Source organism: Amphiprion ocellaris, chromosome 10, assembly GCF_022539595.1.
Source record: "Amphiprion ocellaris isolate individual 3 ecotype Okinawa chromosome 10, ASM2253959v1, whole genome shotgun sequence".
In the NCBI taxonomy this organism is placed as follows: Eukaryota; Metazoa; Chordata; class Actinopteri; family Pomacentridae; genus Amphiprion; species Amphiprion ocellaris.
The window spans coordinates 12,089,714-12,104,434 of record NC_072775.1 but is presented as its reverse complement, the minus strand read 5'-3'; the positions used below and the strand labels follow the sequence as shown (position 1 = coordinate 12,104,434).

Sequence of the window (14,721 nt, the reverse complement as noted above, 5' to 3'; positions counted from 1 at the left end):
TGTCATCATGTTTATGTCCACTCTAATTTTACTATTTCACCAACACAAGCTTTGAGTTACTTGCATTTGTAGTCGTTTTGTTCATCACCTTTTTTCCATGGCGGTTTTCTTTTTGTCATCGTTCTTAACATTCTGTTTCTCTCAGTCCACATCATTTTTTCCATCTGTTTGATCCCTCACCTCTCTTGGCTTACAGTAGGTCCTTTACTCACCCTGTGGCATTGTCTTCCTCTAATCCTCAGCTTTAAGTGCTTTTTTGATGGTGTGTGTTGCTGTGATTTTCCTGCAGCTGTGAAATCACAAGACAAATATTCATAGCCTTTACAAAGCTTCAGCTTTATTTGACAACACTGCCATAGAGAAACTGGAGTCTTTTTAAATATTTAACATGTACTTTAATGGTACTTTGTGATGTTTCTGGCTACAGAAGAATCAATAATAATACATTTGTACTCTAAGCAACACTCACATTCTATGTTCATTTGTGTAATTGTAATCGGACAGTGTAGCCTCTTTTGTATCTTTTCGCTCAGTACCTACATGTAGAATCACAGGTTTAAAACCAAGCTTCCTGGCTCACCGCTTTGTGTGGGGAACCCATGTTTACAGTTGGTTCTCAGCAAATGCAATGAATGTTATTGTAGCAGATAACGGCTAGCCAGTCAGATATTAAGTAGGTGTGTTACAAATGTACAAATTTGGCTTCCATTCCACTTCAAATGCACTCACTCTTAACCTCAGCATCCCTCAGGCTCACTTGTTCTAAATCTGTGCGCTGTCAGTACCTGCTAAGTATGAGCTTGCTGTTGGAGACTCCACTGTGGCAGTACTTTGTATTTAGTCAGGTTTTGTCAGATTTGTGGAAAACTAAGGGATTGTGATCGTTAATATATATGTTTGTATCCTGTATTTCCTCCTCAGTGAGTCTTAAAGCTAGAGTAAGCAAGCATGAGCTAAGTTTTGAAAATGAAAAAATCTTACCCATATCTCCAGATACCCTCTAGCCACTCTTCAAAGCAAACTGTCTAAATACAGCAGGAACACTACATTGCGTTGGTGAGTTGAGTCGAGGAGCACGGCACAATAAATATACCTCTGGTCTAAAAATGCACATAGGCTACATCATCATATTTGCAAAACGTCTTGTTCAAAACCAATACTAACATATATTGTACTAGCGCAATATAAATGCTATTAAAATGACCCTTGCTTGCAGCAAGGCTGCAATGCACAATGTTGGCAAACATATATACAGATATGTGTAAGCATCGCATAAGCAAACTGGAGAAGGATAGAAACTCTCAAAGATCACTGAAAGATACAATAATACACAGGTGTGGCAGTGCAGGATGTTGTAGGCTTAGGTGGAACTCTTAGGTGGAAATGTGACTGCACTTTCTCCTCCATTTATGTGCGTCCTGCTCAATAGCTCTACCAATGAGTTTTTCCAATGAATGCAAAGGCAGTGTGTGCAGGTAGCCAGGTTCATGGTTAAATAGGCAAGTAGTCCATCCAGTCATGTCTTGCAGCCAAAATGCAGTGATTGGACAGGCTTTTACAGGACTGTGACTGCCACAGAGAACAGATTTTTTTTTTTTGTTGCTGTACGAGCACTTGGTTATTATTATTATTATTATTATTATTATTATTATTATTATTATTATTATTATTATTATTATTGTTATTGTTATTACTATTATATTGCTGATTATTAATACATAGCAAAACATGCCTCTTAAATACATTGTGTACTTCAGCGTTAATTTCAACAGCACTACATAGAGCTGCTCATATTAAGTGTGGCTCTGGGCTTATGGCTTCTTCACTGCATCTCTTAACCCCCAACTTAGTACAGTTTACTCATTACGTGCAGTATGAAGATTACTTATCTGCCTGGAAAATAGCTATAAACATGCAAAATCCCACCATGGCACAAATATTTACCACTACAGCTACAATCATAAGGCTACTAAATGACATAAAAGATGAAATGAGGGTGACCAGGTAGCTCAACTGGTTGAGTGGGCAACCCATGAACAGGGACTATAGTCCCTGATGCAGCGGCCTGGGTTCAATTCCTGCTCATGGCCCTTTGCTGCATGTCTTTCCCCCATTCTTCTCCCTACTTTCCTGTCTGACTTTCTACTCACCTGTCAAATGAAGCCAATAAAAGGCCAAAAAAATAAAAGATGACATGAGACAGTTTGCAATAAAAGCAGACTCAGATAAAGAGTCATGATGAATGTAAAGCATGTGACTTAAATGTCCACTGAAAAGACAAAAGCTAGCATCGTACATTAAACTGCAAGTCTGTTTAGAACAATGAGGATACTGTGCCATTCCTCAAATTATTACACAAACAGAAATGTTATATTTCCATCTTGTCATCTACTTCTTTTCATTGTTTGAGGTTGGACTGGCTTTCTTTCAGTTACATCATCGTATTGCACTCTCCTCCTCTGCAGTGGTTCAGTGGCACTCAGCTAACTGACTTCTTCTGATTGAGTGATGTCGACCTCTCCTCTGTCCATCACCTTGCAATGTAAATAATTAACTCTCCCAGTTCAGGGTTGTTTTAACAGGTGCTTTATTGGAGCGTGCAGCCTTGTGCACACACTTAAATCTAATAATCCAGACCAATTTAACCATAAAGCTGTCGCAGGAGAGGGGAAACAGTCATTTCCTCTCGGACCACAGCCCAGCGACAGCCCAACCAGCCAAGGCTGCACACTCCTGTTCACCTTTGAGCATGTGTGTGTCAGGTCCTGGTGAGTAAGTGGTGTAGGACCGTTCTGCTGCTTCCTGCTCTGTCCGTGTTCAAATGCCTATCCAAACTAATACACACTCCCACAGAGGTTAGCGGTCACTCAGCAGTGGGAGCCACATCCTGTTCCCTTGAGGCTATTTCCACTAGATTTGAGCTCAGATTTTGGAGTGCTCACAACTGATAAGACAGTGCTTTTAGCAGTTATTTAATAGTCTTCCTTTTTACCTTTATTTACCCAGATAAGACTGAGAATTCTCAGTAAAACCCACCTTGTGCCACTGACAGACATGTTAATATTCACACCCTGTTAATGCATTCTTCATTGCTGTCATTCCACAGCTCTTCTGGAACAGTTTGCGGGCTCAAAACTCTGCTCATAGTGTCCTGGTGGATGCTGTTTTAGTTGGGTGGAGTGTTATTCACTTTCGCTGTCCTGTTCATCCTAACTGGTGGAGCTTAGACTCCTTTACTGTAAGCAACTTCCCACATTCCTAAACTGGAAACAGCACCCTCCCTCCCAACAGGCCTGAATCCTCACATACTAATTGCTCTTACATTTGTCAAAGCCACCTGTACTTGTCTGAAGCTCTTCAAAGAGATCCCCACCCCGTGACATTCGTGTCTATGTACATGTCAGGTCATTGCTGTGTAAAGGAAGGTGTGTGTGTGTTGTGTGTCATTAGCTTCTCTCCTTCCTATAATAAAGAAAAAATGCATCACTCTCTTTTATTCAGCCTAAAGAGACGTGCACACATCCAAACAGCGCTGCTAAATAGATTCCTGGCAAACACAAGCTGTGTTGACAGGAGAGATGAGCTGCTGTTCCTGTTGCAGCTTGCCGAGGGCACAGAGCCGGGCCCACGTTCAAAAAGAGCCGCCACTGTTGAAGCCACAAAGCCAGCAGACTTGTTGCTACTGCCTTTGCCAACACACACAAACACACACACACACACACACACACACACACACACAGAGTCATGCATTGCTGTATCAAAGGCGGCCGGGCGGGTGCTTGACTATTTGAACAGGTGATTCCCATTTACATCTGCTGACCCTTTTGGCTTCATGCCTTTTAGGAAGTTACACTGTCAGGCAAGTCAATCACGCACTGGTAGTTTGTTAGGTGTGCATTTGATTTACCCTTTAAAGTTACTCTGTAAAGGGGGCCGATTTGTCAGAGTGTAATCTTCTCAGCTGGAGTTTGCTAAGAATTTTGAATTAGGTATTCAGTTTTTAAAAGGTACCTTTTTATGAGTGTCTCAGTTTCCTAATACCCACTGGCTGTTCTTTTATGGGTGAGTTGAACAAGTGCATTTCATTAGAGTTACATAATTTTATTCAGGTGGCTGCTGGCATGTCTGACAGGTTGTCCTAGCGACTGATGATGATTGCCTTGTGTAAAAAGACCTGAGGTCTCAAAGAACACCCTCGGGTCAATGTGTGATTTGAATCATTTCCTTTCTAATGCCATTTTTAACCACAGATGTTGGCTAAAGACACAGTTTTGTACCTGGAGCTCTACATCTCATATCAGATAAATAATACAATTTTTCTACAATTTCAAAATCATGTAATTGACCAATATAGTAATATTAAACCATAAAGCCAATTTTCTCTGCACGAGACCTGAAATGTGCAACTTCTGTTCTCGGTGTTCTGATAGGAAAGTCGGAAAGAGCCATTATGAACATATTTAGGAAAACGTGAAAAGATCAACCTGGTAATGAAAAGGACAGTCCTGCTCCAGACTTAATCTATGTAAACCTGGTTTTACTTCTCAAAAAAAGTGTTTTGTTTTGTTTTGTTTTTTTTACTTAGTTTGGGAAATGAAACCTTATAGCTGCAGTTACTTTAACAAATACTTGTTAAATCTCAAACTGTGTGTTAAAATATATTATTTCTACAGTGGAGAAAAATAAATGAAATAGTGACGTAATGCTTTGCTGAAAATATCCCTATCCCCTTAAGCATCTCCTCTAAAGCTACCAAATCTTAGAAAAGTGGGACTGTGATGCAGTGTCTTGTGAGCAGTCCAGGGCAGCTGCACCCCTCATTGACTTCTAGTCTTTGCATCTGATGAGTCATAATTACTGATGTCCTGCAAGCCCCTCACCCTTACTTCATCCATTTAAAGCCCAGAAGCCATTTTCCTAATCAGTGGTAGAGAGACTCTGGCTTCTGTGTTTTATGTCAGTGTTACTGAGAATAATATCACTTTGATGTGGGATTGGTAAGTTTTATTTGGCTTCTCCCAGCAGAGGTGCCATCCTGTGTCAGTTTTTGTACCTGACAGTCATAAAATGAGCTAATTTAATTTTAAAAAACCATCCATGATGAATGCTAAAAATGTACGTTTTCCCTTCAGAGGGGTATAGAGGGTTTTTGGAAGTCAGTGGCTCACTATGTGCCACGGGAGCCGACCGAGATGAGAATCCTCAACCCCTATTTCATCCAGGAGGCTGCCTTCCAGTTCATCGGCCTGCCTTTCAACAATGGCGTAATGGGCAAAGGGGTAAGAACCACACACACATTCACAATGAAATGATTTAACAGATTTATAGCATTGCAGGAACTTTGTGTATTATTTTCCTGTTTCACATTACATTTGATTCATGCAGCAGAAGTTTTATCCAAAGGGGCTTACAATGAGTATGTTACTTATTAAAATAGTAGTCTAACACTAGCTGAAAAAATGTACTGACTTCCATTTAATTGACAAGTTTGTGCTTATTTGCTGGAATATGGAATGAGTTTTGTGCACAGAGAGGCATAGGGGTGAATCTCAGCACCAGCCCAGCATCTTTTTGTGTGTGTCTGAAATGAGAAACATCATTCCAGATCCACTACTCTGTGCCCTGCTTGCACCATAACAAGTGAATAAAAATATACAAATGTTACATAATCAGCTGTTTCTGGAGTCATTTAAGGACTTTTGCCTTATTTTATGAATAATATTCTTCACTCAAGCAACCAGGGCTCTGATTATGAGGACAGTTGCACTTAACTGTTTAATTGAAATGCTCTTCTTGTCAGTGCAGATGCTCTTCAACTCCATATTATCTTAGTATATTTAGACCTAAATCTTTGGTTTGTCAGTTTCAGTGGAACTCCGCCACCTTGACAATACAAAGAGGGATGTTGAAAGCACATTAATAGGAAAAGCTGAACAATTCCTCATGTTGACATTGCTAAAATGTTGAATAGCTGCTGCGACCCTGACCCAGTCTGTATTCTACAGTACTGTATTGTTTTTATTTGATTTGTAGAAGTTGATTTATGTGCTTTTTTCAGGAATTATGTTTGTCTAAATGTGAGGCTGCTGTGTCAGGTCTTTAGCAGAGAGCAGAGAGTATTTTGTTTGAGAAATAAAGTGAGGAAATTTTCTAATGTTGGCCACCAAACAAGAGTACAAAGCACAAAAATTACAAACTAAACATCCCAGAGCATTTGAAATTAAATACTGGTGTGCATGTGGAGGTAGTTTGTGTGTGCACACACTGCTTGTGTGTGCCGGTGGTAAGTAGAGGGGGACTATTGTTGGAGAATTGGCGGGGACATGAGGAGTGTATCACCCTAACTCTACCCTGTGGGGCCACCAGAACACCCCTACATGAACTCCACTCGGCAACATGTGTTGAACATGTGGGCATCTGGTTGTGTGTGTATGAGAGAGAAAGTGCGTTGTGATTTGTGCGTGCACATTTGTGTTTGTGTCTGGTTGTTTGCACTTCTGTCTCGTGCAACACAAGCTGCAGAGTTGTATGATTTGGCACATTCTTTTCCTAGAACACGTCGCTGTTTCTCTTCTAACCGTCGAAGTGAATGTTTATGTACATGGAAATTAATGAGGAGGTCTATTTGTTAAGCTTGTGTTTATGTTGAATGTGTGTGGGTGCATTTGTGTAAAATAATCTGTATTAGAACACGCAGTAGGGGGTTGGCCAGCTGCTGGTTCAGCTCCACCTTCCCTGAGGCCTGCAAATCAGGGTAATGATTTAAATGGGGCCTACCTCCACTCTTTCTTCTGCACTCGCATGTTTTCCAACTCACAAACTGCAACGTCCACACACACAATTACACAATCACACATACACAGCCCTGTACCCCCCAGATCTGTGACAGCCCTGGGCGGTTAGGAAGCACAGTTCAACCCTCTAGATCACTGTATCGTAGCAGGGGTCTGCAGGGGTCGCGTCTTATAGGTAATAGTTAATCACCAAGTGCTCAAAGTCAGTTAGCAGCAGTGAAGCAGAACAAAGACAGGAGTACAAAGGAGGGAGGAAAGCAGATACATGAGTGGCAGAGGACATCTGCATCTGAAGCGAGTCAGAGATCATGATCAGTTCCATGACACTCATACTGCATGTTTTTAGTCATCCCTGTTCTGTATTATATTTTTATCATCCAGTGTAAATGTGCATCTGTAACTGCGTCTCTGTTTTTGCTGCAGAACATTCCAACTTTGGGAACAGTTGCTATAACGATGGCACTGCACAACTGTGACGAAGTCTCGGTGGCTGGTTTTGGCTACGACATGAACACGCCCCACGCACCTCTGCACTACTACGAGACTGTCAAGATGTCCGCCATTAAAGAGGTGAGTGTTTCAGCATCACAACTTATTTCACTACAAAGTTATCAAAAGGTTACAATGAAATGTAGTACAACATTGTCCAATCGCTACCGAGAACAATATATTCTGGCTTCTACTTACCCGCTGTGGCCACAGAGGAATAAGTGAGGAAACAAATAGCTATAGTGTTTGATTAGACAGGACCACCAATCCTGTGAAAGAGGGCGAGGAGGGATTTGAACTGGCCTACAGCCAAAGTACATTCACTACAAAGCATTCACTATTTGGACTAATGGTAATATTAGTCCAAGAATTCTGCTAGGGTTAAACCTCTCGTGACTTTTGTTTCTTTAAGACCAAAAATGGCACTTTTGAGCTTGATGAACACTGTGGCAAAGATGTTTGGAGGTGCGTTAATTGGATCTGTCACTGGATCAGCTCCTTTTATGCTGCTAAATGGTGGTTATTGAAATATGAGAGTTTGAGGGCATGCTCTTTGGTGCTGTCAGATCTGTAAAAGTGGGAGGAAGAATGTAGCGTATTCTAGATGTCATAAAATGCATTTTCACTGTGACAATTGTACTATCAGTAAAGATATGCTTGTTCAGCTTCATGTAATTTCAGAATGGAGTCTAAATAGGAATTAACAAAATAATATCTATCCATTATCTATACACGGCTTAATCCTCATTGGGGTCGCGGAGGGGCTGGAGTCTATCCCAGCTGACTTAGGGTGAAGGCAGGGGAAACTCTGGACAGGTCACCTGTCTATCACAGGGATACATAGAGAGAGACAAGTAAACACTCTAACTCTCACATTCACACCTACGGACAATTTAGAGTCACCAATTAACCTCAGCATGTCTGTGGACTGTGGGAGGAAGCCAGAGAACCCAGAGAACACCCACGCATGCACAGGGAGAACATGCAAACTTTTGATCCCAGGCCCAGGCTGGGATGCAAACCAGTGATATTCTAGCTGCAAGGCGACGGTGCCACTGTGCAGCCCCACGAAGTAATGCATAGTAGATAAAAATGAAGAAAAGTAAATAGAAGAATGAAATGCGTAGGTATGTAAATACAAATATAAAATATGTAAAAATATGAAAAAATAATTATACATTTGAAAAACAAAAACATCAAATTTAATTAGTAATTCTTTGTAGATGGAAGCGGCGTTGGTCTTTCATCAGTTACTGCAGCAACATGTGTCGTTAGAACGATCATTTTATAAACGCCCTCATGACCGATCGCTCTCCGCTCCATCAGTCAAGTCTTCCTCTTGGTGTTTACACTGAAACTCTGTGGAATCAGAGATGTCACCCATGTGCTGACGTATGTAAACCATGAGCTCAGTATGATGATAACCTTTGTCTAAACTCCCAGTGAACCTTTGGCATTAATTATCATCATCTTCCTCAACATTGTCATCATCAGCCACACATGGCTAATTAATGGGAATAGTTTGGGCTTTTTTTCTTTGGAACACTTAATCACTGCCAGTCCCTGAGGTTATTTCATTTTCTGTAACCCCGCAGCCATGAAACCAGCCACGTATTCTTCCACTGCTAAAAACACTTGTTTCCTATGTGGATGGATGCTAGAAACCTGCATGGAAACTGTGTAGCCACAGTAACTATACAAACATTGATAATAAATTGCCGGGCCGGTTTAGACAGTGTGATGCTACCAAGTTCACCTGTTATGGTGTATAAGACATTTGTTTGGAACTTATTGATTGTATTTGGCTTGATTTAATGGTCGCCACTTTGCTGTCAACAAAACGGAGCTAATAGAGGTGTGAAATTTTAGACTTATGTTTCAAAGGTAGCCGGAGGCATAATTCCAAATTAGGGCTGATCATAATTATGTTTGCTCAGTGTGTAAATAGCCAGCTGTTTGCTAACAAGTCATGCATATCAGTTTAAAAGGTGATGTTCATAGACGGTAAATAAAAGGCATACATAGTCCCATTTATCATGGTCCCATTTAGAGGAAATAGACGATAGAGCGGAGTAGGCTGGGGCTACTTCAGATTGTGATTGACAGCTCACTACCTTACAAGCATGCATAGAGTCCTCATTTTCTCTGTCAGATCCATCCATCGCTCACGATACCTGGTTTCAAAAGACCAATATGGTGACAGCCAAATGACAAACTTGACTTAAAGCGTAGCACAGTCCTAGATTTGGCTTCCTGACAGTGCTACCTGTCTGTGCTAATTCCAGTCAAAACATTTTGGTTTTTTTTCCTGTCTAGACAAATAATTTTCATTTTAAACTTCTTTGAAAGCCATAAACTACCACCCGCAAACCACATTATCTTTTTAGCTAATGCTTCCTTCTCATTCCGATGAGGGCATGTCTTGTGTTTGATGTTAACTTATTTGAACAAGTTACCAAACCACAGAGCCACCTGGGGCAAAATGCACTGCTAATATGCATCTATCAGTCACAATATTTACACTAGTGACTAGCAAAGTAACACTGATCATGTTGTGACAGTGCAGTGTTCTACTGTGCAGGCACATCCCCCAATGACATATTCTGACATCAGCAGCCTCTCCAATGCTTCTGCAACATCCCAAAAACTGCTCAGGATGAGCTTGAGGAACATGACTAAGAGCCCAAGGTGCTTGACATGGCTTCAAAACTACTCAAAACCCAAATTGATAGAGCATCAGGGGTCTCAGACACTGAAGGACAGCCCTCAGAGCTTCTGTGTCCATGGTCCAAATTGTCAAGGTTGTTAAACAGCACAAGGGGGACCTGCATAACGTTGAGCAGGCAGTTTGATTTTTGTTGCTTATTGTAATGTTGTTGCATTGTTGCAGCTTTCCTAGTTATTTGGTTAGTAAGTCTCTGCTTACTGAACAGCTTAGAATCTTGCTTTTAAATGCAGTTGGTAAACAATACTGTTCTTTACTCTGGACACTGCAGCTATCAAAATACTTTGAGTTTTTAAAGTTGCGTTCACGGGTGGTTGCTTTGTGTCCTTGTGCCCCCGTTGCCTCAGCTGTCGATCAGACTGTTTCCCAGAACCTCTTCTCTTAGAAGATTCAAGGCTAAAGAAGCGGAAGCTTCAAATACATTTTTGGCATGATTTCAAAGAGAGAGGGGAGATTTTAGTTCCTATGTGGATTTCCATTAAAACTGTAGCTTATTGTTCCTTGAGATCATTGTGTTACTCATCACGTAGTGGTAGGAGGTTTGACCCAGACAGGTTTAGAGTCTTGAAGGGCCCAGCCTACTGTAGCTCTACTCTTTTTTCTTCTCCTGTTTTCTCCTGTACATTTCTTCCTCCACCCTATGCCTCCTTTATTTGCTCTTTGACTGTTCCTTCGTCTCTTTATCCCAAAGCGCCACACAGGAACCGCCGGCTCTGGTTACATGTCGGGCTGCTGGGCTGATTTCTCACAGCACAGCAGGGAGGAAAACTGACCCAGTGTGGCTCGACACATATATTTGCACACTTGAACAGTCACATTTATAGATGCTGGGAATATGGAAATCCTACAATATTTGGATATGACGATGTTTCTGGGAAAGGTGCTGTTAAATGTGTGCCATCTATGATGCTGCATGACTCTGAATATGTTGTCTCCTCTGATTCTCTCACAGTCTTGGACACACAACATAGCCAAGGAGAAGGAGTTCCTCCGCAAGCTGGTGAAGGCCAACGTCATCACAGACCTGACCAACGGTATCTGAGTTTACACCCACCCACAGTCTCCATCTGCCATTTCCAAAGGACTAAAAAACAGAAAGCCGGGAAATGGTTTCACTTGTGGAGAAAAAACCCCTTAGAATCCAGGTGGCCTGCACACTGCCGGGGTTTTTATATCAAAGGAGATTATTAAGTAAGAAAATAAAAAACACAGGAGGGTTTCTGTGGAGAGATGCACACACATGTGCCTTCTGAACCAAAGACTCCTGCTGATTGAAGCGGGGGATTGGGCATGGGGAGGACTGGATCTGCCTGGCTCCTGTCTTATGAAAAGACAGTCGCAGGAAAGCTCCGCCAGCCCCACGCTTCCACGTTTACCACTTCAGACCCCTGAGTATCACATGAATGAATAGTAAGAGCCGAGGTGACCCGTTGACCCACAGAAGTCAGGATTTAACTTGACTTGCTGGTCCACCCAATGAAGGGACAGAAGACAAAGGGATGAAATAGGACTGTAACAGAGTGTGTGGGGATGGGTTGAGTATTAGCAGTGCCAAACGTACCTCGTACAGGGGGGAGGTCATCCGCCTCTCCTTTTGCTGCCTGAATGTATTCACTTTCCTCAGTGTAAATATCAAAGATTTTTACTGTGCTTTTTAACAAGCTGCAGCAGCTCCCCGACCCCCACCTGCCATTGGTCCATTCATCCATGTCATTCTTTCTCTTTAGTTTCTTTGTATTTTTTAATTTTTTTTTGTATTTACTGTCTGTCCCGGGTCCAAAATTATCACTTGCCAAGTCAGATGACATCTGTCACCTGCCACACAGACTGGAATTACTTTGAAATACTAACATTGGCATGCAGTACAGACGCCCACATGGCTGCTTGCATCATGTAGGAAGCCACCAAATACATAAAAACGAAACGTTGTTGCAGATAAATTAATTTAACGTGCTGTGAGTTACTAATCAGAACTCTAAATCTGCTTAGTTTAATAATAACTCTAGCTTTGTAAGGTTTTCTACACTAAAAAAAAAAATCAAAAGCTGCATCAGGTAATCATATGTTAATTATTCTGATTGGTCTAAATTATTCTTGTAGTAAGACTTCACAGCTCAGGCAGGTGAGCCCCAAAGTAAAATTCAGGCCCTGCAGCTGTCTCTTAATGTCACTCATGTCGTGGTACTGTGTTCATCACTTCATCAGCTGTGAGCTTCAGGTTGCAGCAGTAACAAGCTCTGGTCCACGTTAACACAGACTGTGTGTCGGATCCCTTTTCCAGCCTCCTGTTGCTGCAGAGTTTCTTGTTCTTCAGTAAATGGTGAAATCTTGGATTGTAGAATATAAATATATATATATTTTTGTTTGTAGGTTAATTTTAATTATTTATTTTGTAAGAAAGACCCAACGTTTTGGTCACAGGTGGGCCTGCATCCTGTTACAAACAGAAGTTTGCATTTGTGTTTTAGAATTTAGAGTTCGCCACCATATGCTTCCTCAGAGACTGCATTGTGTTTTCAGTTGGTGCCAGAGGCAGTGTTGTGGCTGAAACCATTGATAAATCAGTTTTAAATTGGCTTAATGTGAAATGTCTGCAGCTCTTTGTTTCTGTGCAGTGTGTGTTAACACGATGCGTGTGCTCTTCTGTGACAATGGGCGTAAAATGGGAATTATTTTAAATTTCTTTAAATTTAGACAGTGTATGGGTGATAATTGCCATGTTCAACCTCCAGTTATTATTCCATGTGCTGATCAGGCCTTTGCACTTTGCAGATGGAGATGTGCCACGTGCTTTTCAGTATTTTGAGAAAAAAAAATGTTTATGTTACGCAATCAGACATTTTGCATCTCCTTTTTCTTCCCCCTTCAAGAAAACAGTATGAGAATGTCAAATCTGTTTGTCATGTTATCATATGAATGCGATAATCAGCTTTATATTGTGATGGTGCATTTTGAATACTGCTTTGCCAAAGCAGGGTTTTATTTTGATTTTGATTTTTTTAAAATGGGGTTTTTACCTATTTTCTGCTTTTACTTCTTCTTTAGAAGTGCGTATTTACTGTACATTTTACACTCACACACACACACACAAGTTTAATTTTATTATTCTCAATCAGTAAGCTGCTGTTTTTGCGTCTGTTTTATTTCTCCATTACATGCTCATGTTCTCGATTAGTTTCCGTAAACGTTTCTGGGTTCTTGCAGCAACATGTTCCCTCAGAATTGTTCCACTGAGTTTGAAGGAGTGGATCACTTTTTGGAAAACTAGCCCCTGTATGTGGGACTTTTTTGTTGTTTTGTTGGTTTTTTTTTTGAGAGAGAGAGCAAAGGTACATGGAAGAGCTGACCATTGCACTATCATTAGGCGCTGTCAGTGCCTTACACCTCATCACCTGGAAACTGTAGCGAGGCGTGTGAAGCTGGAAAGTGACGGCAGCTGATCCAGGATGGAGGCTCAGCTCCAGGTCAGGACAGGTCACTCCTCATTTCTGGGATTTGGGACCAGCCCATTTCACATATGTGCTGTATATATATTATATACAGTCTAAGGAGACTTGAAGCCTTACACTGGTGGTTTTGCATGTTTTAACCCATAAGATGTATACCGATCTTATACAAACAAGACGGATTTTCATATCATATTCATACAATCCAAATCCAGAAGCTGCTTTGAGGGTGAAATCTTTGTTTCTGTGGGCTAAAATGCAACAAACTACCAGCTTGATCTTCAAACTTTTGAGACTAAACAGATTATTAGTGGGACTGAGCTCGTCTGTTTTCTCTTTTTTTGTTCTTAGATTTGATTTTTTTCTGAATGCTGGATGAGTTCAGATGAATTGGACCCAAATTGCCTCTTTTAACCTGTTCAAAACAAAGCAGAATGTATTTGCTTTTACCATTCATTATATTTATAGAACTTAATTTTGAACATTTCATCATCAGTGGGAAGTCAAAGTGATCAAAAGTGTTAATGTTTCTTTTTTTATATACACTTATAAATGGCTTTCTGCAACTCAATAAAGAAGTTTGTAATTGATATTTGTCTGTGCATGTTTGCGGTTTGAATCTGAATCCGTATATTTCCCAAGCAGTATTTCTTATTGTATATACATGTTTCCGTGCACTGTGCATTTTCAGTATACATAGTAAATATTTTGAAGTATTTAGTCCACTTTCTGTTTTATGTCAACAAACTTTTCATCCTCTCTAATCCTTGCTTTTGCCGTGTGACTGTGGCTGCTTTGGACAACTTTGCAGACTGTGTTGCCTTCACTGTCGCTCTGGTCGGCTTATAGTCGAAGAGGCCTCGTGTTATGCAAAGTACATCAGGTACTGTCTGTGTTCCACACTGCAGGAAGCTCAGTAAAGATGAAGGAGGGATGGGATGGAGCAGTGTATAGAAGGGGATTTCCTCTGCTGCTCTGTGCTCTGTATCTCCAACCTGCAGAGTCGAGGGAAATCATTTTTCAATCCTCCACTGGCTGAACTTCCTCCCTAATGTACTCTGCGTCTCTCTTGTGTGTTTATATCTCCCACTCCGCTCCGACTCTCACTTTTCTCCTCTCCTCTCTCCTTCCTTCTCTGTATTTCGTGGTTCTGTTCCCATCTCTGTGTTGCGAGTTTCTTCCTCCTCACCTGCCTGGAGGTGGATCTTGTTTCACTGAAAGCCACCAGGGACCCATCTGACACATGTTGCGCACACACAATGAACGC

The 14,721-nt window shown here is 41.2% G+C and overlaps 1 protein-coding gene across 8 annotated transcripts in view; it reads left to right on the top strand.

Moving 5' to 3' along the window:
- Positions 1-14,044, top strand: part of st3gal3b (ST3 beta-galactoside alpha-2,3-sialyltransferase 3b) — a 55,892-nt gene extending 41,848 nt beyond the window's left edge. For all 8 annotated transcript variants that reach the window (XM_055014236.1, XM_023273443.3, XM_055014235.1 and 5 more), the window contains 3 exons: positions 5,133-5,279; positions 7,218-7,364; positions 10,961-14,044. In XM_055014236.1, the coding sequence (XP_054870211.1) occupies positions 5,133-5,279; positions 7,218-7,364; positions 10,961-11,050 (384 nt within the window). In that variant the 3' untranslated portion in view covers positions 11,051-14,044. The remainder of the gene's footprint in view (positions 1-5,132; positions 5,280-7,217; positions 7,365-10,960) is intronic.
- The last annotated feature ends 677 nt before the right edge of the window (positions 14,045-14,721 follow it).